Raw genomic sequence first — 25,560 nt, 5'->3', positions numbered from 1 at the left:
TCAGAACTTTCCTTTTACTCTTTAGCTATGTCTATCAAAAAAAAAAAAAAGTGGAACAGAAAGATTTAAAAAGAATAAACTGTTTTCAACTGAATACTTTAGATCTAATACATGATCAAATTCCATTTCATTTTCACTCCGTAACTTTTCCAGGCTTTATTTTTACCTTTCATCCATTCATATATTCATTCATCATTTAGAAATTTGCACTACAGATTCTATTTGATTGTTGGTACATATATTGGCACTGATAAAACATGTCTACCTGGGGTAGAGTGCCAAGATGTTAATTAGTGATCATTAAAAAAGGTTTATTTTTGATTTATTGATTACTTAGAAACAGATTCTTAACATCTTCAAAGGAAAAATTAGCATACATTTTAATTCCTAAGATGAAAATAATCATATTTAAGTTATCGTTAAGGACAATAATGTCCTTTTCAGGGCAAAATCCACCATCACTCTTAATGTTGCACATCCTGAATAATCCACTTTACAATCAATATAACTTTCCTGCCTGTTTAATGGCCACTAGTCGATATTTTTAGGTACATTTGTTCTAATTATGTGTCATATATTACCTCTTATATATCTAATAATGCATACATTTCAAATATACAGAAAAATCTAAATGTGCTTATTAATACAGCATCTGTGTGGTTATCAACATTAAAAAGTATTTCTAATATTTTGTCTTCTTAGGTGATATTACTTTATTAAAAATATCTCTAAAGGGAATGATATGTTAATAGTTCACCAAATATATTTTGCTCATTTGTTAGATTGCTTAAGTTGAAATATAAGTGAAAATTTGTTAATTTAGAAGACATCTATAACAACACTTAAAATCATTTCATGTATTTTTGAATCTGTCAGTTCCAGTTCCTGTGTGAATAGTCATCATGTTTCCATTACCTTAGTGTATGCAATCAAGCCCTTCTAAAACATAAAGTCATTTTTCACACACATGACAAAAATAGAAAAATACAACACTGTATCACAATGCCTCAAGAGAGGAAAAAAACACAGATGATGATAGTCAGGAATGGAAAAGCTAACACTAATAAAATTAACAGCACCGATACAAGAGATAGTCAATACCATGGTCCAAGGCTCTGGAATCCAGGGCAGTCTGAAGCCCTTGACATAAAGAGTGTGGGTGACACATAGAGGGGTCAAACACAGAAGGAGAGTCTTAAAAGAAATATCCATTTGAGAGAATGAATTCTCTCTAGTATAAAAATATAAGACAATGTTTCTTTTCCATTTATCAAGAAGGTATACGATTTACAGAGAGGGAACAGGTGATTAAATTTATTAGTGGTGCAGGAGAACAATGGGTCATCATATTTAATTAGACACTGCACACTATTTGTATATGTGCCATAGAGAAGACTACTAAAAACCTGAACCTTGGAACAAAACCACTGAGATGTTAGTGATAAGAGTAGTGATGGATAGTCCTTGTCCTGAGGGTTTCTCTGAGATTGTGAATGAAGTGAGGTTAATATTTTAAAGCTTCTTTTATTAAAGTATTAAAGATGTATAATGTCATATTAATTGATATCCTCAGGTTATTTATTTCAAAGTTGGGGATGGAAATAGCACTAAATTTATATTAAGACTATCTGGTGATTAGTTCATATTAGCATTAAATCTCCTCTCATCCTTGTCAAGATTTTGTTATCCTATCCATATTGCCTAGTTCTTATTTCTTCTGGGAATAGAGAAGTGGGCCAGTGCGTTATTACAAGCTCAAGGAGAGACATGCAACTACAGAAATTTGCAAATGGGAGAATGATATGCAAAATGTCATCCTTATTTCACTGCTGCAAAGAATTAAAGAAGTCAGTTACCTGCTCCTGCCAGCACCCCACTCCACCCTCTTATTGCAAGGGAAGTTGTTCCTTTTCAGTGTTTTAGTGAGGGGAGCATCATTCCACCTATCTTAGTGCCTAACTTCAAATCCAAGTTTACTGATTGCAAATCATGAACTCTTTCACTCTAATTGCCCACTCACCCTCAAATGTTCTTAAAACAAAGAATAACTATCATAACAAAACCGTAAGAGTGGCACCTAATCATAGTTGACCTTTAAAATTAATAATTTTGTCATTTCAATATGTAATATTTTTTCCATTAAAAAATTTTGGGGGGAGGGGAGGTAATTAGGTTTACTTACTTATTTTTAGAGGAAGTACTGGGGATTGAACCCAGGATCTTGTGTATGATAAGCACGTGCTCTACCACTTGAGCTATACCCTCCTCCCCCAATATGTAATTTTTAATTTTAATTCTGAAACATTTAAAATAGTGGACACAGTAACTGTGCAGAAAAATAAAAGGTGGTGGTCAGAATGAGGTGCTTGAAGTTGATATTTTTTAAGGAGATACAATTACTGGTGATGACAAATGTCTATCACTGACCATAGAAATGAGGTGGCTGAAGAGGGATGGAGGAAAAGTTCACTGGAGATGAGGTAGTTGAGTAACCAAAACACCAGGGGAAGGGGGTTGAATGGGAGGTTAAAATGATAAATGAAACAAACACTCTTCCTTGAAGGAACTTCTCTTATACAGACACATCTTGCCCATCCCCACACCACCCTCTCTATAGATTTTTCCCTCTGACAGTTGTGAATGACAGTGTTTTTACCCATCTACCTCACCCACAAAAATACTATAAAGCAGCATAATCTGAAGAAAAAAACAAGTACTTGAACACCAAATTAGTTAGAACTGCTCAATTTAGCTAAAAATAGAAAAATTCATCTGCAGACCAATATTCCAACTTTTAATATACGGCTTTTTTTTTCAAGATCAAAAACATGCAGAAATGTTCCCTGTTTGATGTTTAGATCAATGCCACATATTTATATGGATGAAATATTGCTAAGTTTGATGTGTAGGCATAAAGCTATACAGCTTTCTTACACTTACTTTTTAATTATCTAGGATAGAAAATAGGAAGCAGTCTGTGGTGGGGACAGCCTTCTACAACAGAAATCAATTAATAAACAGCGTAACAGATAACTGGTAAATTGCACTGTCCACTGGAAATATGGACTGTTTCAAAGATTGTATGAAGATCTATATTCTTTTCTAATCATTCTCTAGGTATCGAGGACATATTTGTTAAGAAGTTTCTTGATTTTAAGTGACAACAGCCAAGAAATTGTAAGTAGGCAAATTCAAAATATTTATTGGGTGAATATTAGATTGTCAAAGAAACAGAAGTGAATAAAAATTCTGCTTTCAAAAAGCGAAGAGTCTAGCTGAAGAGAAATCCATAGATAACATCATGATATAAAAAAGTGTAAATGCTGTTATAGTGTTATAAAACAAAGCCCTGTAGGAACAGAGAAAAAACAATTTTGACTGGAAAAAGCGTTGACAATCCACCAAAGTAGAAATATAATTCTAATGGACTGGTTGAATTTAGAGAATTAAAACAAGCAGACACAAAGACAGGTACTTGCCTGGCATGTCTGAGAAATGCTAAGTCCAGTGTGGCTAGAACACAGGAGGAACAGAATCACAGAGAATCATGTATATGACAGTAACACGTTTTGCTTTATTCTTTAGGTATTAGAGAGTGATTACAGATTTCTAAGCTAGGAAAGTTAAGTGGTGGGGAGTGATACAACTAAATCTATAGTTTAGATAAAAAGCTGATAGTAGAGTCCAGAAGATACAGAAGAAGAAGATTGAAAATATGGGTACTATTAGCTAAGAGGCTTCTACAATAATCCAAATAAGAAATAAAGTTGGCCAAAACCCTAGAAATAAAATTTGGAGGTTAACTGGAATAGGTTGGGAACAATCTGAATATCTGAACTGAATATTGAAAAGCCAAGAAAGTATCTTAAATACTTATAATTTGGTAGTTTAAAGGAATACAACTGGTTCAAATTATTCCTAAGTTAACTACAACTTTAAATAAAAAATAGCCACAATGTGCAACATTTTATAATGACTTAAAAAGGTCATTTTCACTTATATCATTTATTTTAAATATGTATTAGCAAAATGCCCCTTAAAAATAACATCAAATACTTTACCAATTATCTGCATATAATTTATGCAAAAATTTTAGGTTCCCCTCCTCCATGGTCACCCAATAAGGACATCTCTAATCAACTTTTTATAATTAGCTGACACATTCATATAACACTAATTAATTTTTATTAGCCTAAAAAAACTAAGTGATATGTGGCCCCAAATAATCACCATCCATTTTCAAAACAATTAGTAACTATTTGCTGCACAGTCAACTAACATTTATTGAGCACCTCCTATTTTCCAGCACCAAAAGCACATTTATTACCTTACAGAATTCAAAGACCCGTCCTTCAAGACAGGTAACAGTATTTTTCATATAACAGGATGAAAAAACGAAGAAACAGACTGACAAGAATTTGCTTAACATCATAAGCAATAACATATTTAATTATATTGATACCAACTTTAAAGGATCATCTATTTTTCACATTGTGTAATGACTATGCCTCTGCTTTTACATTGCTTTTTATTTCTACCACCATTATTTCTTGTTCCTACTTGTCCCCTTAGGTCATTACCACGTATCTGTGAGTTCTCAACTTTTAATAAAATACAAGTAAGTAGGAAGGCATAGTATTAAATATTACTCTATCATTCTGGAATTTTAAAATGACATAAGCACACACTCTTAAAGTTACACGTATTAAATAGATACAGACTATAATTACTAAAATATCTTTAAAAAATTAACCTCATTGAAACTTTCGGTTTATAAATATAGCCTTAAATATAGGATGTGAAGAAGCTTAAATGACTATGTATTATTATGTTCAGCCTCAAACAAGGTACATATTCTTTCAAGTTTAAAGTACCTCTCCTAAGAATTGGGCTAATGGTTGATTCCTCATTTTAGTTCAACTGGAATAAAATTATAAAAGGAGTATTTTCCTTTATAATACAGAAAACTATAACCCAAAGGCCAAGCAACACAAAATTTAATCAATATTGAGAAGAATTCAATACTGAGAATTCAATATTGAGAATAATATCAAGTTCTAGCCAGCATCTAGTTTTATCTAAGTATAAGATTATCTTATAGAAAACTTCTTCTATTAAAAGTACCTTACTAGAAAGTAAAGAAACTATAAAGAAACAGACTATGTTGGAGATCTAGTCAAGTGCCCTCATTTTATAGATAAGAGACTGAGACTCAGTCTTGATAGGTAACTTGTCCAAGTCACATGCCAATGGTAGAATCAGGACTAAAGTTTCCTGAGTCTGACTTCTACTCTGGGTTCTTGTTTACCATATCTGTGTTCTCTCATTTTATGACTTAATCATATTATTCGTTCACTATATTTTTACTTTAAATTTGGAAACTTAACAAGTAATGAAACTTTTTCTACCCAGCAACTCTAGTTTTTCTCAAAAATGAGCATTACAAGAACAGGATGCATTTCGTAACATTAGAGCACTTGCTTAGCTTCATTAAGAACTTTACACAGGAAAAAGTTCACTTTACATATAATTTGGTTTGGCTAATAGAAAGCTTGCAAAAAAGTCACAACTTTAAAACCTCTTTAATCTATATCATAGTAACTTCGTATGTTGTGAAATGGTTTTCTATAATCTTGACATTTTCTTCAGATAGCCAGTTTTCCTGTTTTAGCTGCCTTATAAGAGCTTCCAAAGATTTCAATCTTCCTAGAGTTTGTTGTTCTTGTAACTCAAGAAGAGTTATCTTTGAATGTAGTTTAGAGACTTTCTGCCATAGATGTTCCTTATTTGCATCTTGTCTGCAGTAAGAATGCTCAATTTGTAAAACTTCCGTCTCATAGTCTACATCCTTATATGAGTCTTCAGTGTCTATGTCTTCTTCCATTTCCACAGTTTCTTTGGAGGCAGGTATAAAAGAATTAACTGTAGGTTTGGAATTTTCTGTAGGTACAAAAATGGCAATAACAGATTCTTTATTTGTATTTAATTCTTCAACTGTGTGAGTAACTGCACTTAATAAGAATGGATTTTCCTGTGCTGACTTAATTTCCACAGAATTATTTGTAAAGTTTGGGTTAGCAAGATGATTGGTAGTTATTTCGAGCACTTTTTGGGCTTCCAAAGACTGCTGAATACCTTCTGAATTTGAAGTTGTCAAAGTAATAGTTGCAGAATTTAGATTCTCAAAAGATGTGTGAAAACCACCTATACCTATGTCTTGGTTAATTGACGTTTCCAAAGTAGATTCTGGTTTTCTAGTATCTTGTTTAACTAGATTAAGAGTTAATACGTTATTTTGTACACTTTGTGTTTTTGGATCTGGTGGCTTTACCAAGGCAGATGAATCAAGTAATTCTGCATGTTCAGGGAGGATATTTGTATTAACTGTATTCTTCTTTGGCTCATTTGATGCCAATGATTCTTCTGACTTGGCTTTTAGGCATACTTCTTTCTCATTTTCCAACTTTTTCTTCTGGGATTTTTTTGGGGAAGGGTCTTTCTCCTACAAAATAATATTTTCAAATTCTAAAAAAAGATGTCCTTACTAGGCTTATCCTCTTATTAGTTACTGCTGACTACTTCATTACAACTTTGAGCAGTATACTGATCAAGTAAATTTATTCAGTTAAAAAAATGTTTTAAGTATATGACTTCTCAAAATATACCTGAAAGTGTTTTTTAAAACACATTAAGTATAATCAATATATGATGGAAAAAATCTCAGATCATTCACAAGACCAGTAAAAAATCTCAGATCATTAATTTACATTAATAACTTAATTTGATAATTTATGTATGTATTATCTTTGGCTCCTCCTAAGGTATGCTTCAGAATGATTTATATTTTTAAAAAATTAACACACTTCTAGTAAAAGCACAAATTAGTTTTCCTTTTCTCAAGTATGCATTTTCCCAGCAGTTATCTTTCTCTCTCATTCCCTCTACCTGATTACCTGCCACCCTGCAATATGCTACCATGCTCAGTATTCCCCTCTCCCCTACTCCTTGCCTCCAATACCTGATTGTCTTCAGGCAAAGAAAATATTGTTGGAATTGCAGTTTGTTTCAAATAGCGAATACCCCATCTGATGTCAAGAGAGTCGGGAGTAAAATGGTCACTACACAGGAACTGGTATTTACTGGGAACCCATGAATCTCGTTTCATATTCTTTAACCATTTTTCAAGTCTTTCTTTGTCATGTAGAGGAAACCTGAAATTAAAAAAGGAAAACTTTGCTATATTTTTACAATTTTGTCAGATGCCAAGCCCGCACATATTGGTAACCTAAGTGTCAAGTGCCACAAAAGCAAGGCAACCATCACTACCATACAATAGCATCTCCATGACAACTACTACCATATTATCTCTATGGCAAAGCGGACTAAGATATGAAATGTGTAGCCAAAGCTTTTGTCTGAGTAGACTGTAAAACACAACTCAGAGTCCCTTCAAGAAAATGTACGTGTTACTACAAAAAAAATCTATTCATATTTTCTATGGATTATATTTCCTTTTCATTCTGTTGCGTAGGGTGCCTAGAACTAGTAAAGAGCTTTGTAACTATAAAGTCCTATTCAAATACATTCATAGTAATACAAGTCAAATGGTTTCTTGTTTATAATTTAAGGAAGTATTAAACTTTAGGTTCTTACCTATATTAATCTTTTTAAAATAAGATGTTAATTCAAACAAATGGTTTAGCTGACACAAAATGAATACTAAATCTTATAAAAATACTAATATCCCATTCTCTTTACTGGAATCAGCCTCAATTCTACTCATTGGTAATTTAGCCCAGTATTTCTAGATTTCTATAGCCAGTGAATTGGGAACTCTAAAATTCAAGTATTCAAGTTCTGAAAGACAAACTGGCACAAGTAACATGCTAAAAAGGACAGACTCGGATATTTTCTATTATGAAACAAATAAAAAAGATAGACTAAGGCAAGACAGCTCTTAATCTGTGTTGTTCCTGTACTGAGTAACTTGGAGTTTTATAGTTGGCTCTAACATACTGCAGTGTGTTTCATGGGTAGAACTGGACTAATGGCAGAATTTGACAGACAACTTTTTCCTACCAGTCTAAACTGGTTTGGGTTAAACTGTAGTAAACAGCAGCGATTTATACTTCTTTTGATGATTTTACAAGAACACAGTCCAAGACATACTACATAATAATTTTCCATTTTTTAACAATAGTAACATATAAGATTCTCATACAAAAGCAGCTGTTATACATTCCCCCCAGTCACAACCATTTATGCTTTGTAGAAGTGTTACAGGAAAATCAATGTGGGTGAAAGGATGGCCATGTCCCAGGTCTTGGTTGAGACCCTGGACATACCCTGCCAAGTGTGGGTCCTTGGCTTCGCGCAGGAAAGAATTCAATAGCGAGCCACAGTTAAGTAAATGCAGATTTATTTAGAGAGATACATAGTCTATACAGTGCAGGCTGTTTCAGAGGCAAGAGAAAGGCCATGAGGTGTGGGGTTTGGGTGCTTGGTTTAAAATATAAGTAGTTAACACACTCCATAGACAAGAGTACAGGCCATCTTACTCAGAAGGGAGAATGGCCACAAGGTATGGGGTTTGTCAGTTTTTATGGGCTTGGCAGCTTCGTATGGTAACAAGTGGGAGGATTATTCCAACTACTCTGGGAAAGGGGCTGGGATTCCCAGGAATTGGGCCACTGCCCACTTTTTGACCTTTTATGGTTAGCCTCAGGAATGTCATGGCGCTTGTGGGAGTGCTGCTTACCATGCTACATATTACAATGAGCTTATAATGAAATTTGAGGTTTCGAGAAGTCAAATCTCCCGCCATCTTTGGCCTCAGGGCCTGTTGGAAGTTGAATTTTCTGCCACCTTGGTGTAAATTCCTAGGTTATTTCTTGAATGGCTGTGCCCTGCCTGCTTCCTTCCTGTCTCAGTAGCATGATATTTTTTTCTACAAATATTGATAACTTTGTAAGATGCTAAAGGAAAAGACCTGGGTACTTTGTAAGAAATAATTTTTAACCCTGATATCTTTCCACAGGAAACTCAGATTTTCCACTTGCCTTTGGAAGTTCTAACTATAGATAAAATATTCATACATGGTTTGGAAAAAATTTAACCTTGCAACATATCAATATCTTATAAGCATGATAGGCATAACCAGAAAAGAAATGTAATGGCAAAAAGAATTTTCTTTTCAGAGGACCTGAATTCTGCTAGCCATAGATAAGTTCTTACCTTTCCTGTTACATCTAAAACAATGTCTTTTACAGTGATTTTTTTAAACGTAATTTCATGCATAAGGATGCTGTTTGTAAATTATTTCTATTGTAGCTATATGCTAAGTTATCAAACAATTAAAAAAATACACTTTGTGAATATCTTTATTGGTAACTGGATTGCAATGCTTTCTCAAAAGATAAATCTTTAAGAAATCGCCTAGAATATATTTCTGGAACAACTTAGTATCATTATATTGGTTCATATTGTTTGGTAATTTTGTTTCACTGTTTTATTAATTCTCCCCAAAACATAAAACAATCACTTGTATAAACTGGTCACTATATGTATATATTTACTGAATTCCCAAATTACTATAAATTTATACTGCAGCTTGCTATGGTGTTAGTATGAGAAAATTCAATTCTTCAAGTTTGGAGCTATTAGGGGAATAAAACTAATTCAATTTTTATTTTGTGGATTACACATGAAATTTTTAAAACTCATTAAAATATTCACTTTCAGTAAATTCACATTTTCAGGAAAACAATCTTTATAACTGACTTCCTCTGGCATTATTATTTTTCCCTCCTTAAAAACAGTAACTATGCAGTCCAAAAAGATTAAAGAATTTTTAGTCTGTAGTTACGACCCCCAAATCCAAGGCTAAATAAATTTGGGAAACACGGGGTTAAATAAAGCTCAACATGATCCTTTGCTACAAACTTTCTCTTGGCCAGAGCCATTAATATACTAGCATATATTTCTCCCCCTAGAATATCTCTTTGCAAGGGCTTCAAGAAAGACAATCCTGGAAATACTGCCATTTAGTGTAAATTATTAGGAGTTACCAGTTTTTTCATTAGTTAAAAGAATGTAAAGCATCTAAATCATTGTGAACAGAGAGCTTCAGGTCTAAAGCAAAATAAGCTTCACAAAATAGCTAGTGAAAAGTCAAAAAGTTAAAGACAACCAGGTTAGAGCTAAGTTACTTTTAAATACAAGAAATAAAGGAAATAAAATATTCTAAATATGTTTTTATATACACTAAGCATGTTCTGAATGCCAAGTGCTGTTTTACCTCTCTACACACTAAGTGTGGTCAGGTACTATGAACGCCTCCACTTTAAAGATGGGAGGTCTTAGGTAGCAGAGTTGAATAATTTGCAGAAGGTCATTCAGCTATAAAGTAGTGGAACCAGGATTTGAACCTAAGTCTGGCTTTGGAGCCTGGATCCTTCCTACGTAATACTGCTTCCCTATTCTTCTAAATGAGTACTTCTGGGGTTCCAGGGAAATATTTCGTGGCTGTAGTAATTCAGAAAACAGGTATTTCCCACTTTTCCAAAGTTCCTTTTCTGCCACTTCACTTTTATGAATGACCTACCAGGTACTGATGTCCGAACCGGATTTTCGCTATTACGAAAACAGGTTAATTGCTTCTTTGCTTAGGAAAGGTTTCACAGGAATATTCTACGCTGGGATACCGGCGGAAATCTGTAGACCTCTGTACGAATGAAGAGTATCTAGAGCCCTGAGCAGGAGGTAAGTTATAATTCTGGCTCTGCCACAAAACTTTCAAGGTCAGTTACCTAATCTTTCTGAAAGGCCTGTTTCCTCGGGAGAAAACGTAATTAAATAGCAGCTATGCGACCTAACTCACGGGAGCTGTAAGTTAACTTTGAGTTCACCTTCCCACTTGGCACGGTTCAGGTCGTTCACTGAAATTAGGTCACGGAAGGTGAGGAAATGCTCTGAAAACCACGGAGCACCGCGCGGAACTGACTGGTTCCAGCGCCCTATTAACACCCCAAAAGGCCCCTGCGCCCCACCACACGCCCAGCGGCCTCCCTAGAAACGTCTAAGGAAACTAACTCGCGCCTTCCCGCCCTCCTCCCGTGCAGGGACCGACCACGCCCGGAGAGCTGAGGAATTTATAGGGCTGACAGGAGACACTCCAAACCCCAATCCCAAATGCCGCAGAACTTAGGCCCAAAGGCCAGCTGACGCTTCTGCGTCAGGCACAACTTACGGGTAAAAACTCAGCTTCCGGTCCTTATTGTTTCGTCCCCGGCGGTTCTTACAACAAATCGCTGCGCAATACCGGGGCATTATTATCGAGGGGCGCAGGCGGGCCTTCCTCGCTGAGGCGGGGCCGCAGGTCCTGGCCGCCCGAGTCACCACGCCTGCGCCAGCCTAGGCAGAGCGGAAAGACGCTGCGATGGTCGACTCACTTCCGCTTCTGCCTGCTTCGGCCCCGCCCTTTCGGGGGTGGGGCCGGACGTGACGCACAGGCTGAGCAGCAACAACAGTTTTCCACGTGCGCGTAGGGCGCCAGGGTCAGGTGGGCTGGCGGGAGCCAATAGGGAAGCGTTTCGTGTAGGTCTTCTGAGGTGGAGGCTCCCGCAGCCGTCGCCCGCGAGTTGGGAGCGGGCTGAGAGGGGACGCGGCGGTGGCTTCGGCGGGAGGAGTGTGAGGTCGGTGTACAGGCGGCAGTGTGCGCGCGCCGGCTCCCGGAGGCCGCGGAGGCTGCGGAGGCCGGGGTTCGGGACCGAGCGGAGCAGCGGTGTGGTGTCAGTTGTCAGCGTCGCCGGCGCCTCGGCTCTGTGGAGGAACGGCAGTAGCCGGCGGGTGCGAGTGAGGGACGAGGCCGGGGTCGTGGGGAGGGGGGTTAAGGCGTCCCCGCGGCCTCGACCGGCCTTTGTGGGCAGACTTGGCCTCGGTATCCACCGCGGTCGGTACTAGGGCTTCGGGCTGCCAGGTGTTCTTGAGAAAGGGAATAGGAAAAAGGAGATGGCCGCAACACAGTGTCGGGCGTCTTGTCGTGGGGTTGTGCCGCTGGCTCTCTTGGGGATGGGCAGCTCCTCCCAGGGCTGGACCCCGGGCCGCGGACAAACCGACGGCGGCGGCTGGACGGACTGGGCGTGTACCGGTCGCCTTTCGGTGAGGGCTGACGGTCCAGCCCAACCAGCCACCGGCTCTGAGAAATAAGGCCCAGGCTGCTGTCCGCCAGCTCCTTTTTGGGAATGCGAAGTCAGTATAACGCATAAGTCAGTCGCCTGGGAAAGTATCGGATACTCAACTTCAAACTGTGAAATAATCTTGATTAAACCAGTAAGGTGTCTCCCTGTCAGTTTTAGACCCGCCCGTGGACTAGGGAACCAGCATTGTACGCGCTGGATTTGTGTTCTTTAGACCAGGAGTTTGTACTTGATCCTTGGTGCCCGTGACTGTGAGTAACTCTCTGGAAGGTAGTAACCCATCTGCTAATTACGCTCCGATCAGGCCACAGGAGAGGAAGGCAGGCGGTTTCCACAAACCGTAGTGTCTTTCGTCAGCCTTGTTATGCCATCCTAGGTTGTTAAGGACTCCTGTGGTACAGTGTTCGAAAAACAGGATCATGTCTTTTTGAATCCAAAGTCATTAACTCTGTACTATCAAGAATTCTAAGTTGAATTCTAAGTTGAAACTTTAAGATTAGAGAACTACTTTAATGGCTACTGAGAAGTTTGAAAATAAGAGTTTACCTTATCTAAACTACAAACTATGAAAGTTCCTTTTTTCTGGCAGCCTTAGCAGAAACCTGAAATTCTGTTAAGTATGAGTTATTAACAAAACTTATTTATCCATGCTTTTTTGTTAAATATTTGGGGTCTTACAGTTTTAAAAATTACATTCTCTTGTACATTGTCAATATTATTGTGATATTGAGGTTCTCTATATGCAGTCCTTGGCTGCTCTTGGCTGAATGAAAACTGAAATTTCCTAGGGAGGGAAGATTACTACTAGTTTAGACATACTGGGCTATTTACCTTAGTAATGTACTTTTTTTTTTGTTTTCCTGAGAAGTTGAATTTCTTTTTAAACCCTTTAGAATATGAATTTTTGAAAGGAAGATTGAGTTCTTTTAAAAAATTATTTGGGTTTTCACCTTTTTTACAAGGCTTCCCTTTGATGAGTTTTTGATAGTAACTGATAAAAATCCGTTATTGAATATTTTTGTATCTCAAGTGCATATGGTCAGAGAATCAGTGGAAAGGCAAAACCAAGAAAGATTTTTCTCAATTTGGTTGAATTATCTTTGCTCTCAAGAAGATTACAACCAATTTAGGGGTAGTAAAAGTCTGTGTAAATGAAGTAACGTGGAACCAGGTACAAGATACACTATATACAGTTAACATTTTGATACTGCGTCAGTTTACTTTAAATCCTAAAAGTTCATTGTGTTTCTTTTAAAAGAAAAATTTTAAGATTAACTAACGGATACAATTTTTTTTCTTTTCTTTTGTAGGATATTAGAAATGGCTACTCCCCAGTCAGTTTTCGTATTTGCAATCTGCATTTTAATGATAACTGAGTTAATTTTGGCCTCAAAAAGTTACTATGATATCTTAGGTGTGCCAAAGTCTGCATCAGAGCGCCAAATCAAGAAGGCCTTTCATAAATTGGCCATGAAGTACCATCCTGACAAAAATAAGAGCCCTGATGCTGAAGCAAAATTTAGAGAGATTGCAGAAGGTATGTAAATTATTATCTTCAAAGTCTCAACAGATACTAACTAGTAAAGGAGAATGATAGCTAAGAGGTGTCTATGTATTTGAAGGCTTTGTGGAGATGGGAGTGGGCGTGGAATCTACATTTAAATATAGAAAGAGTCTCAAGACTGTTTTCTTATAACAGATGTTTGATCCTGGATGTATGGAGGTATATAGTTTTATTGACATTTAGGTCTAAAAATGTTGAAGATGTATTATTTCATTGTCTTGTCACTTATAAAATAGCTTATTGTTTCTGTGTCAAACTGAATTTTAGGTACCCAAAACTTTTAACTTAAGAAACATAGTTTTTACAAAGTATAGAGATTAAATATAAAAATGTTAAGCATTAAAAAAAGTAAATAGACTTTTTTTCCCCCTCTCTTGGCCTATATCTCAAAGCCCATTTATCTTTAAGAGAAAAATATGGATCAAATTTTGACTTAAGACTAGGTCTGAAACAAATTGCACCTTCTGAGCATTGACTAATTAATGCTGAGTAGAAGTAACTGAGTAGGGAGTTAAACATTTACTTCAACTATTAAGTGAAAAATCTGAATTCCTCTTATTTTTCTCATTAAATTCTTTAAATAATGGTTTTATACAAATATGGAGAATAACTCTTTAATTGTTGCCCATATTTATTTGTAGTAATGGTAGTATTTATTTAACAGATATTTATTGGATATTTACTAGAGGCGGGCATTGTGCAGACTGCTGATTGTATGCAGTAAATAAGACAGAGTCCCTGCCTTTTGTAACTTTTATTTTCATTTTATTCTTATGTTTTGTAGGGTTTGGTTTTACTTGCAGTGTGAAATCCTTTCATAAAATAGATAAATTCAAGAGGTTTGGATATGTGTAACTTTGATTACCTTTAGTTACTAAAGTATTTTTATTTCTTTCAGCATATGAAACACTCTCAGATGCTACTAGGCGAAAAGAGTATGATACAGTTGGACACAGTGCTTTTGTTAATGGTAAAGGACAAAGAGCTAGTGGAAGTCCTTTTGAGCAGCCATTTAACTTCAATTTTGATGACTTATTTAAAGACTTTGGCTTTTTTGGTCAAAATCAAAACACTCGATCCAAGAAGCATTTTGAAAATCACTTCCAGACACGTCAGGATGGTTCCAGTAGACAAAGGCACCATTTCCAGGAGTTTTCTTTCGGAGGTGGGTTATTTGATGACATGTTTGAAGATATGGAGAAAATGTTTTCTTTTAGTGGTTTTGATACTACCACCAATCGGCACACGGTACAGACTGAAAATAGATTCCATGGATCTAGCAAGCATTGTAGGACTGTCACTCAACGAAGAGGAAATATGGTTACTACATACACCGACTGTTCAGGACAGTAGTTCGTTCTTTTTCTGTTCTCAATAAACCCAATTAGTTGGCTCTTCTTCAATATCTTTGATGGAAAACAATTTTGGGTGAACTGTTTTGACAAGTGCATGATTTCATTTAACTTAATATAGCTATTAAATATATTTAAATTGTTTTTGACAAATTCAGCAACATTTAGTTAGTAGAGAAATAGCTAATTATTCATTTCCCTGATTAGGAAAGTTTCTTTAAAGAAAGATACTACAATTCTGCCTGATCTTTTTTCTCTCTCTCCCCTTGGGCTTATTAACATGGCCAATTTTATTACCAAGAAAAGAATGAGTTTCCCTGATAAATATTTAAAGGTTAAACTTTAAACGTTATTGTAGATTAAGTTGTATGAACTTGAATGATTTTTGAAGTGAAACCTTTGCTAATTTAAAATTGCATGCTCTGTAGCATCTCTGACTTGGGTTGCTAAATGTATTTGAAATTGTATAATTGAGTCATTCAGCAAAGGATAGCAGTATCTTGGTTAATTTCCACTGAAAGCTTCAGAAAGGCATGGTTTAATATTTACCACAGAACTATGCAGTAGAGTTGGAGTAAAGGAAATGATCGTACTGCTTTCTTGTCATTTAGGCTAAAAGAAAGTGGAAAACTCATGAAATATTGCCAAGAGATTGTTATGTGTTTGGTCCCTGGCTAATGAGTTTGTTGTGTTGAAATCACAGCTACTTTACACATCTTTTCACATTTCTTTCTTAGTTGTTGGCGCTGTTGGTCTTAATATGGATTTATGTATTTTTGTGTGTGTGGTTTCCCTTCTTTGCACTCATCTTTAGAGATTGACTAATACCTCATTCTGTTTGTAAAAACAGCCAGTAATTTCTGTGCAACCTTATTATGTGCAATATTTTTAAATCCTAAGAAATGTGTGCTTTTGTTTTCAGATAGACCTATTCCTTTAGTTCTGCACTTTTCCATGTTATACTCCATATGAGTATTAATCCTATGGATACACATTAAAACTAGTAAATATCTCATACACCTTTGTGAGTGAGAGAAATATAATATTTACAATATGATGTTCTCTGTTGTCATTTTATTCTTAAAAATTTATTCGGTAATTCGGGAGGTATGGGAGGTGTGTAAGGAATTGGGCTGCTTACACTAATCATAGACCATATTCCAGAAGTTACTTTTGACTAACCTACAAACCCTGATATGACCTTGCTTGATTGCCATTTGGTAATTTCTCTTGCTTTGTTACTATCCTCCATCTGTCTTCCCTCACAAATTTTGGTAGCTTGAAGATTTTGTTAATTATAATACTGGTGTATTTCCTTGCTAGGAGCACATATTCTTGCCACTGATGCTTTTCTCTTTAGGCGGGAAAAAGCAGACTTTGCATGAAGCTACATTTGTTAATAATCATTTTTAATTTGAAAACTGTGAAGAAAATGAATTTTATTTATGTACCTCAGTTATTTCCTAGAAGTTATACATACTGCTTTGGTTTGATAAGAAAATAGCTGTACCTTGAATTTTGATCAGAGGATTATCTGTGGCCTATCAAACAGAACAAATGAGGCCAAAAAAAGGTACCATTTTCAAATCAAGATTAACTTTAAAGATTATATTATTATTTATATTGTTAGCACCTGTCCCCTTTTTCTTCAGGGCTTGATTGTCTTTCTTGTTTTTTCCGATTCTGAACATTTATTTGAACCCCCTCTTTTTTTTTTTTAACCTCCCCTTTGGCATACTTTTTGCAAGGAAAAATATACCACGACTCATATACACACAGTACAAACTAAATATCAAGAAAGATGCTTAGGTAATCTACAGGCATGTGTATGTGAGTAGTCAGCTATATAAGCAACTGAAAATTAGACCAGTAAGCAACATAAAAGTTTCCTCAATCATTTAATTTTTTTCTTTATAGTTTATACAGGTTAAATGTACAAAGCAAATGGTAAACTTGTTTACTTGCAAAATGACCATACAGTAGCTTAATCTACACTCCCTACACAAATCAACACATACAAAATCATTGTCACTTTTTTCCCTTCTGCATAAAATATTAATATTCATTACATGATGTTTAATCTTTTTCTTGAACTAATTTCTGTAATTAAGTTTTCTAGATTGAATATGTCTTGCATTGGACACTATAGGGCATGTGGTAGGCATGAAGTTCTTCTGATGTTCTAGAATTAGATAATTAACTTATGATATGATGGCTGATTATAGGCAGTTTTGTGCTATAAGTTTTGGATACAATTCTGAGATTAGTTCCATGAAAATTTAGATTACCCAAGGACAGTTTAGAATTTGTATATTCCTGGGGTAGTCATTTTTTGAAATGAAATTTTGTTTAGCAATTAAAAATTCACTAGGGGAAAATGAGACCATTGCCAAATAGAGAAAGGAAGAGATTGGTACTAGCAGTAGGTCTCTAAAGCTTTTATATTCTTCATGTTAATACTGGCACCTTCAGTTCCAGGTCACATATTGAACAGAATCAGTCATGATTGTTTTCCCTCTTGGTCCCAATGACAGAAAATATAATAATGAAGTCATAAACATGCTGTAAAACAACAGCCAGAAGTTTTGAGGCATGATATAAAGGAGGGTATAAAGTAGAAGGATTTCGACTGAGAGAGAAATCAGAGAACCACAGCCAAGGTGTCCTGGAGAAGCTTTTAACTCTTACATTTTAGGGGAGGTTGGTTGGGGGTAAGCAAAGAGAAGACATGGGCCAGAGTTCAATTTTGTTAATTCATTGAAGAACTGCCTTGGGAACCCTTGCCCTTTTTTCTTCCTTTCAGGTAAAGTATTGACAGGTTTTTCTTCAGGTCAAGGATTTAGTATATCTCTTCAAAGAAAGCTTATTGCTAGGCAGGCTCCTCAGTAAGGGTATTGGGATGCTGTAGAAATGTCGAGCAAAGATGAAGTGAATTTCCACTTGGCTATGGAGAGGGTGCTGGTGAGTAATAGTGGCATTCCACTCCCAGAGTAAACAAAGCCTTCTTACTTTGCCAAGTGTAGGAGAAAGTAGCTTCTGTGTGCTGACCACATACTCGCCTGCAGTTGCCTGCAGGTGGAAATACCCTGACAACTTATAAGAAACCATAGCTCCTATTCAAAAAGGAGATGTAATGCAGGCATATATAACTGCTGAAGAAACTGCAATTTGATATAATCCTTCATAAACACAGATAGATGCCCAGGGAATTCAGACATTTAAGGAAAACCAACAGTAAGGAGGAGAAACCCCAACATTCAGCCCTGCATTTACTGACATGCAATGATGAATCAGGCATTGCTCCTTATCTTACCTAACCTGCTTACTCCACGGTTCCCTTCCATGTGTTAATGGTGTCACCCAGGATTAGATGAAATAATATGAATCCACATTTAGTTTACATTTACATCAGCTATAACCAAAGTCAGTGGAAGGTACAGCAGGTGTGTAGTATGTACGTTCCCTACTATTAAACAAAATTCACGTGAGTAAATTTTAAAGATCTTACTGACTTTATTCAGCAATTCGTGTATCAGGCAGCTTTCCACCTCGATAGAAAGGAGCTCTGAGGAACTAAAAACGAAGGACTCACAGGAAGGAAGGAGCAGGACAAGGAAGTTACACCAGCAAAAAGCAGTGGCAAGGTCCCTTTCCTTTAGGGAATGGCAGGGGTCTGTCCAACAGATTACCTCACTAGTGCTGATCAGGTAGTTCCTGATTGACTGGTTTAAGATTCCTTTTCTGGGAGAGCTGAAACTGCATTTAAGTCTCAGTATGGTGATGTGAGGCTTAGTATAAGTGACTGCATTTTGAGCCTGTTGTCTAAGGTACCATGTGGGCCTCATTTTGACTCTTCTACAAAATTCAGATTCTTCCTCTTATCTCAACTTTATTACTCAAACCCCTCTTCAACTTCTCTTCAGACCTGCCCTGAGGTTGAACTACCCAATGAAGGGGAACAGAATTTGCCACCCCAAAATATGCCTCTTAGGAATAAGGATTACTTAAGGCTGATTATTACAAACAAACAAAAATGTAGAACCTCAGAAAACCAATTAGATGGTACTCTTCTGTAAGAAACATTTACATTTATAAAGAAATCTTCATTTTTAAGGGTGTTGCCCTCTCTGTAAGAAAGAAGAGGATAACTAAATCTCTAGGAACTCTTAGCAATGGAGAAGTCATGGAAACAACCATGTCCTTGCTTACTGTGCTTTGCCTGAAAACCTCCTGTAAGTGCCCCCCACTCCCAACATCTTTTAGTTTTCCTTAGGTGATGGCTTGGGCCATTTCTGAGAATTATGCAGTTTTCCTGGGTATCTCCCATGTATACGGGAGGTACACATGCTAAAACTTCTATTTCTGTTTTTCCTGTTCTGTCTTTCATTATGTGGGTAGGGAGTCCTCAGCCAAGAGGAGGACCCTCTAGGAGGGTAGAGGAAAATTTATTTTTACTCCTCTACACTAGATAATTGGCTGTGCAGTTTTATTTATCGTCACTCATAATACATTATAATGGGTGTGGGTGCTTACATTCCCATGGAAGGAGATAGGCAATAACCATAAATTGCTGTCCACTTAAACAGACTGCCAGTAATTATTCCAGTAAAAATAGGTTTATATGGGATCAGCAAAGAATTGCAATTCAGAGTTTATATAGCAAGCCACATGTAAATCCCCAGCAAAAATGGAGGGGACAACTATTTCATAGAGGGGAAAAGGAAGCTAGGAGGGTTATAGTAAACAGAGTCCGTGACTTTTCATTGGCTGAGTGTCAGCTGAGCTCTTGCCAGGAAAGAGAGGAAGTCTCTTCTTCCTGTGGGGCTCTGCTATTGTCCTAAGGTGTAAGAGCGCCTCGTTCCGGCCTACCAACTCTATTAAATTGAGGTTGCAGTTCATTAATATTTTATGTTACTATGTAAGGTGACAAATGCTACAAAAAAAGAAAATGTAGCACAGGGGAAGGATATTGGGAGGGCAGACGGATTAAAGGTGTACTACAGTTTTCAGCTGGATGGTCTGTATAGGTCTCATTGAGAAGGTGAATTTGCAGGCTTGAGTTACGTGTATGGAAGATGGAAACCTGTGATACGTTCTAGAACGGCACAGAGGCCAGTGTAACTGGAGGTCACTGACATGAGGAAGTAGTTGGAGATGAATTCATAAAGATAGTGGGGGTAGGGAGCAGGACAGATTATTACATAGGGCTTGTCAGCTATTGTAAAGGATTTGGCATTGGAATGTGATGTGATAGCTGAATTTTGAGTAAATAAATGACTTCATTTTCCATACATTTTAAAAGGCTCATAATGGCTGCTGTGTTGATAATAGACTATAGAGGGGCAGTGGTGGAACAGAGAGACCAGTTAGGAGACTGTTTCTGTATTCCAGGATGAGAAGTTGGTGCGGCTCACACACTGTACCAGGAGGGTAGTGGTGGCAATGGGAAGTAACTGGATTCCAGACATTTTCTGCAAGTAGAGCCAGTAGGATTTGCTTGCTGACTGGATATAGGCATGACAAAGGAGAAAAGGATTATTCTAAGCTTAGTGTTCAGAAAACCAGAAAGATAGTTGCCATTTACTAAGATGGGGAAAGCTACAGGCAGAAGGCATTTAAAAGGGAAGATGGTAAGTTCAGTTTGGACATACCAACTTTGAGATGGTATATAGAGGATTGGAGATAGGCCTGGAATTTGGAAAGAGAACTGAGCTGAAGTATTTTGGAATTGTCAAAATGAATGTCAAACCATGAACCTAAATGAAATCACCAAGGGAATGCTTACAGATATAAAAAGAAACAATCTGTGAACGAAAAAATAACTGCAAACCATATCAGTAAACAAATGCTGAAGCCATCAAGTCATCAGTGGCTGCCACCACCCTCCAGTGAAGACAAGCCTGCAGCATATCCTCTGCAGCCACTCACAGTGGTGCACCCCGAGGGGACTCAATAATAAAGGACAAGATACTGGCCCTAGATAGCTAGGTGCTTGTCAAAGGAATGAATTCAATGAGCCAACATGTTTGCTTCCTCCCATACATAGAAAAGCACTAAATTCTTTAACTTGAGATGCCTGGTTTTCTTTAGATAACAAGTAATCTTTTATTGTTCCAACTACCGGGTCTTTGTGGTAAAGCTCCTGTATATCCTAGCTCTTCCCCTATCTCTTGGAGCAGTCCCTCAGAGCGATCTGAGAGGCTGTCATCCCAGCTCGAGTCCTCCCACCAAATAAAACAGAACTCTAAACTTTTAGGCTGCACATTTATTTCAGTTGACAAATTCAATAACATCCCACAGATGCTCTAAAATCGAAAATACAAGGGAAAAATGAGGAACCCACAAAGGTATCTGAGAAACAGCAGCCAATGAGTTAGGAGTTCTGTGTCTTGGGAGAAAGTGGGGGGAAAAAAAGTTTATCAAGAAGTAGAAAGTGATCAACTTTGTAAACTGCTGTCACTGAGTCCAGTAGGATGATGCCTGAGAACTGACCATTGTTTATTTTAGCAATACAGAAATCAGAAATGATGTTGACAAGACTAATTTCTATCAAGTGGTGGGGGTGTGTGATTGGAGCAGGTTTAAGAGAGAATGGCAGCAAAACTAAGTGCTTTTAAAGAAATTATTTGGAAAAGAATTTATATGAATACATTTTTGGAATTTTTAACATGGCTATTTTAGTGGCATTTCAATTTTGACTCCATACGTATAGCAAATAGCTTGTTCTTCAGAATGAAATTCTGTAGGATGTTAAGTATGCTGTGAAAAGAATTACTTTCAAATAAATTTGTGAAATATAGATTGATCTGAACCTTGGTGGGTTTGATATTGTGATTTATAAGAAATATATACTTGGTCATTTAGATGATCAAAGTACATTTCTTATATATAGAATTGACCCTTGATCAACACAAGTTTGAACTGCAAAGGTCCGCTTATTTTTTTTCATAAATACTTAAATTGCAATACTACGCAATCCACTGTTGGTTGAATCTATAGTTTTGGAACTGTGACTAAAACTGATTGACTGTACAGTTATACTCTGCAAGGAAATTTCCAACCGCGTGGAGTTCAGTGCCCCTAACACCCGCGTTGTTGAAGGACCAACAGCTTGGCTTTCATTAACAGTTTCTGGTTCACAAAACCCTTGGAATTTCCTGTGATGGAGCAGTAACTGTCTTTGTTATGCTAATGAAGTGACTTTTGGACCGCACCTAAGGATGGGGGCTGGTTGCTAGGAGAATTGACCAAGTGGTTAGAGGGTTGGAACTTTCTGCCCCAGCCCCACACTTCGGAGAAGGGAGAGGGGCTGAAGATTGAATCTGTTGCCAGTGACTGGTGATTTAATCAATCCTGTCTCTGTATTGAAAGGCTCCATAAAAATTTAAAAAAGGGCTAGGTTTGGAGAGCTTCCAAACTGGTGCACCACTCTTCCCCAGTCTCCACGTGTGGTGGGGAGAGGTGCACCTGGAGACGGCATGGAAACTCAGTGGCCTTTCTACATACTACGTTTTTTGTATCCCTTCCATCTAGCTGTTCCTGAGTCATATCCTTTTGTAATAAACCAGTAACTAAAATGTTTCTCTGAGTACTATGAGCCTCTCTAGCAAATTAATAGAACCTGAGAAGTCCAGGGAACCAACAAACTATGGCCAGTTGGTCAGAAGCACAGGTAATAACAGGGCTTGCAACTGACATCAGAAACAAAAAAAAAATCTTGTCCATCTGAGCTGTTAATCTGTCAGATCTGACCCTATCTCCAGGTAGATAGGTCAAAATTGAGTTGAACTGTAGGACACCCAGCTGGTGGGAGCATTACTTGGGTGTATGGGGGGAAAACCTCCCCCCAACACATTGGAAATTTGGGTCCTTGAATACCCATTTAGTGGGATTCTCAGAGCTTTTAATATGCTAACTTACATTGTGAATCTCCAGTAGATATAGTAAGTATTATTAGCCAAACTTACTGGACTGTAGAATCATTTTTATTGACTACCATAGCCAAGTGTGCCACAGCAAAAGTTTGGTAAATACCGGCCTACATGAAACTGAGTTAACAAATGAATTTTTAGAACATGTATGTGAACACATTAAATAGTACTTCAAGGGGAGCAAAGATGATAGCATACATTACGCTTGTGTTCCCATTGTCCTCTTCCCTTTCTCACCTGTTTAAATTAAATATGACCTAAAAAAAGATTTTCCATCAGACCCATTATGATTTTATTTAGTCTGGCTTTTGTTTCATCAACATGCTTTTCTTTTGATCACCACTTGATTTAAATAATATTTTTTAGAACTATTTTATACCTGTAAAACCCATCATCAAGCAAATTCTGACAGTGCAATTTAGGTAAATGAAAAATTCCTTTATTATTCTCCCAAGAAAGTAAAAACTAGTCATTATTGTTTTTATATTGTATTTTTAAAATAAGACCAGATTTGAGGACAGAAGAAACAAAATGTGACTATTAGGAGAAAGAGCAAGTGATTCTTAACAGTCTCAACTGTTTACTAATTGGACTGGTATTAGGAGCTGGTGGTGTCAAACAGGTTCTGATACTGAGTAACAAAATAATTAAACACACACCCCTGTACATATTTTGCTTCTTGAAATAGTCTTCGGCCATCTGCAAAATAATAGGGTACATGGAAATAGATCTAAATACTAATATAAGTGAATAATTTGTTACAATCTTTCAAGAATCATCTATTCTTTTTGACTTTGCAAATACATATAAATAAAAAAATTACTTGTCTTCTAATGGAAACTTCTATGACAAAGTTTACGATGAAGTGCTAAAGAGATGGTCTCATCTTGTAGGGGAACATAAAGGATTTTTTCTCTCCCAACCCCAACCACACCAAAAAAGTAAGTTAATTACAAAAGAGTGGGAAGGAGGGAGAGAGGATGAGAATGGAAGGTGAGGAACCGAAGATTCTGAGTTTAGACAAGCAGTGTATAGAGTTTTATTGGGAAGAGCTGCAGAGAAATAAGCAGTATTTGGTAGGGAAAGGAGTGTGAAAAGAAGTTTCCTTACAAAGTAGTAAGAATCATTTTAACAGACATCTGGAAAGTAATACCAGGTGCTGGAGTGGAATAGAGCAATGTCTTCAAAGATCTAAGGGAAAAATGCTTTTGAACTTAGAACTTTGTAACTAGATAAATTGTTAATAGAAGATGAGAGCAAAATAAAGACATTTAAAAAATGCAAGAACTCAACCACCACCACATAACCCTTATTTTTTTTTTTTTTTTTTAAGTATTGGTTTTTACTCTAAATTACAATGCACAAGAAAGGTTACAACATGGAAAAAGAGAAAATGGTGGCTGGGTATATACCCTCATGAAGGAGTAAAGAAAGCTAGAAAGAAATTGAGAGCTTACATTAGGATTTGACATTTGGGAATTTCTCATTTGGAAAACAAGGGTATTGTTTCTTTTATGGATCTAATTACTCAGTTTACCACGAATTTGTTTACATAATCGTGTTATAAATGTTTTTCAATCAATCTATAAACACAAAAGATTTAATTATATTTATTGGATAATGACGTGAAATGTACCTCACTTTGAGAAATGGAAGGCGAAAGGAGAGGAGAAAGCTTAGTGTACTAATTCTATCATCTTTCATGGTAGGTAATCAATTTATTCTGTCTAAAGTTAACAAATAAAGACCAGTGATTTAAGTATATTGTTTTCAACCTTAATGGCAACGACCAGAAGATCTACTAACAGACACTGGTAGCATGATTTCTGAGGAGTAGGACTGGGAGGCCAGGGAAGACTAACTTTGCATTTTACATCAAGCTGTTATGTTTTGATTTATGTTTATGAATGCATTTTTTCTACATTAGTATATTTTTAAAGTAAAAAAAAAAAAACCTAGTGTATCAGTTAGGATGCCTGCAAATAATATAAAACTCCTAAATTAAATTTACTTAAGCAATACAAAGCTTATTGTCTTCTCTAACAAGGAATCTAGAGGTCAGGCAGCTTCAGGAGTGGTTTTTGCCAGGAATCTGGTTTGCTTCTTTGTAGCCATTTTGGCTCTGATCTCTGTGTTGGCTCATCCTGATGGCTGTTATGAGCATTGAAACCCTCTCTAGAATACCCTCAAAAAACTTTCCCTCCTATCTTATTGGCTAGAAAGTTTCCATGCTGTTATATGTTTACACCCAAACCAGTCATTAACAAGGGGAATATGGTCACCACGCGCTGGGGCTGGAGCCATTCTCCCCTAAAACTCATGGTCTCCTGGAAAAGTGTTGATATCTGGAGAAAAAGGTGCTCTATTAGAGAGGAGTTAGGAGGATAGAGGGGAAGGATGTATGTATTACAAACAGTTGAATATTAAAACTTAAAAAAACTTCATTGGTACATTTTTCCTTCCTTTATGGTCTTTTGTTTACCAGTAGATATTTTTAAAGAGGATTGGACTCTTCT

At 36.8% G+C, this 25,560-nt stretch overlaps 2 protein-coding genes across 3 annotated transcripts; one reads left to right on the top strand and one right to left on the bottom strand.

The window, feature by feature from the left end:
* Positions 1 to 3,965: 3,965 nt before the first annotated feature.
* Positions 3,966 to 11,433, bottom strand: THAP5 (THAP domain containing 5). The gene is made up of 3 exons (XM_010975548.3): positions 11,249 to 11,433; positions 7,019 to 7,211; positions 3,966 to 6,502 (listed from the first exon to the last, which is right to left on the bottom strand). The coding sequence occupies exons 1-3, from the start codon at positions 11,326 to 11,328 to the stop codon at positions 5,588 to 5,590; spliced, it is 1,188 nt and encodes a 395-aa protein (XP_010973850.1). The 5' UTR covers positions 11,329 to 11,433; the 3' UTR covers positions 3,966 to 5,587.
* A 137-nt stretch (positions 11,434 to 11,570) lies between these two features.
* On the top strand, positions 11,571 to 16,167 carry DNAJB9 (DnaJ heat shock protein family (Hsp40) member B9). 2 transcript variants are annotated; one of them, XM_031455206.2, is made up of 3 exons: positions 11,571 to 11,693; positions 13,508 to 13,734; positions 14,660 to 16,167. In XM_031455206.2, the coding sequence occupies exons 2-3, from the start codon at positions 13,518 to 13,520 to the stop codon at positions 15,112 to 15,114; spliced, it is 672 nt and encodes a 223-aa protein (XP_031311066.1). In that variant the 5' UTR covers positions 11,571 to 11,693; positions 13,508 to 13,517; the 3' UTR covers positions 15,115 to 16,167. The 2 variants fall into 2 exon arrangements, with proteins under 2 accessions (XP_031311066.1, XP_031311064.1); XM_031455204.2 differs by having other exon boundaries at positions 11,589 to 11,847.
* The last annotated feature ends 9,393 nt before the right edge of the window (positions 16,168 to 25,560 follow it).

This window comes from Camelus dromedarius, chromosome 7, assembly GCF_036321535.1.
Source record: "Camelus dromedarius isolate mCamDro1 chromosome 7, mCamDro1.pat, whole genome shotgun sequence".
Taxonomy (NCBI): domain Eukaryota; kingdom Metazoa; phylum Chordata; class Mammalia; order Artiodactyla; family Camelidae; genus Camelus; species Camelus dromedarius.
Note: the sequence above shows the minus strand (reverse complement) of the source record. Positions and strands in the feature narration are given on the sequence as shown.

Excerpts from the sequence above, each read along its gene's own strand:
- THAP5 (XM_010975548.3), bottom strand. The coding sequence starts at position 11,328 with ATGCCCCGGTATTGCGCAGCGATTTGTTGTAAGAACCGCCGGGGACGA. Across the intron at positions 7,212-11,248 it reads CGGAAGCTGAGTTTTTACCC|GTTTCCTCTACATGACAAAG; the intron begins GTAAGTTGTGCC and ends TTTTAATTTCAG. Across the intron at positions 6,503-7,018 it reads CTTTGCCTGAAGACAATCAG|GAGAAAGACCCTTCCCCAAA; the intron begins GTATTGGAGGCA and ends ATTATTTTGTAG.
- DNAJB9 (XM_031455206.2), top strand. The coding sequence starts at position 13,518 with ATGGCTACTCCCCAGTCAGTTTTCGTATTTGCAATCTGCATTTTAATG. Across the intron at positions 13,735-14,659 it reads ATTTAGAGAGATTGCAGAAG|CATATGAAACACTCTCAGAT; the intron begins GTATGTAAATTA and ends TATTTCTTTCAG.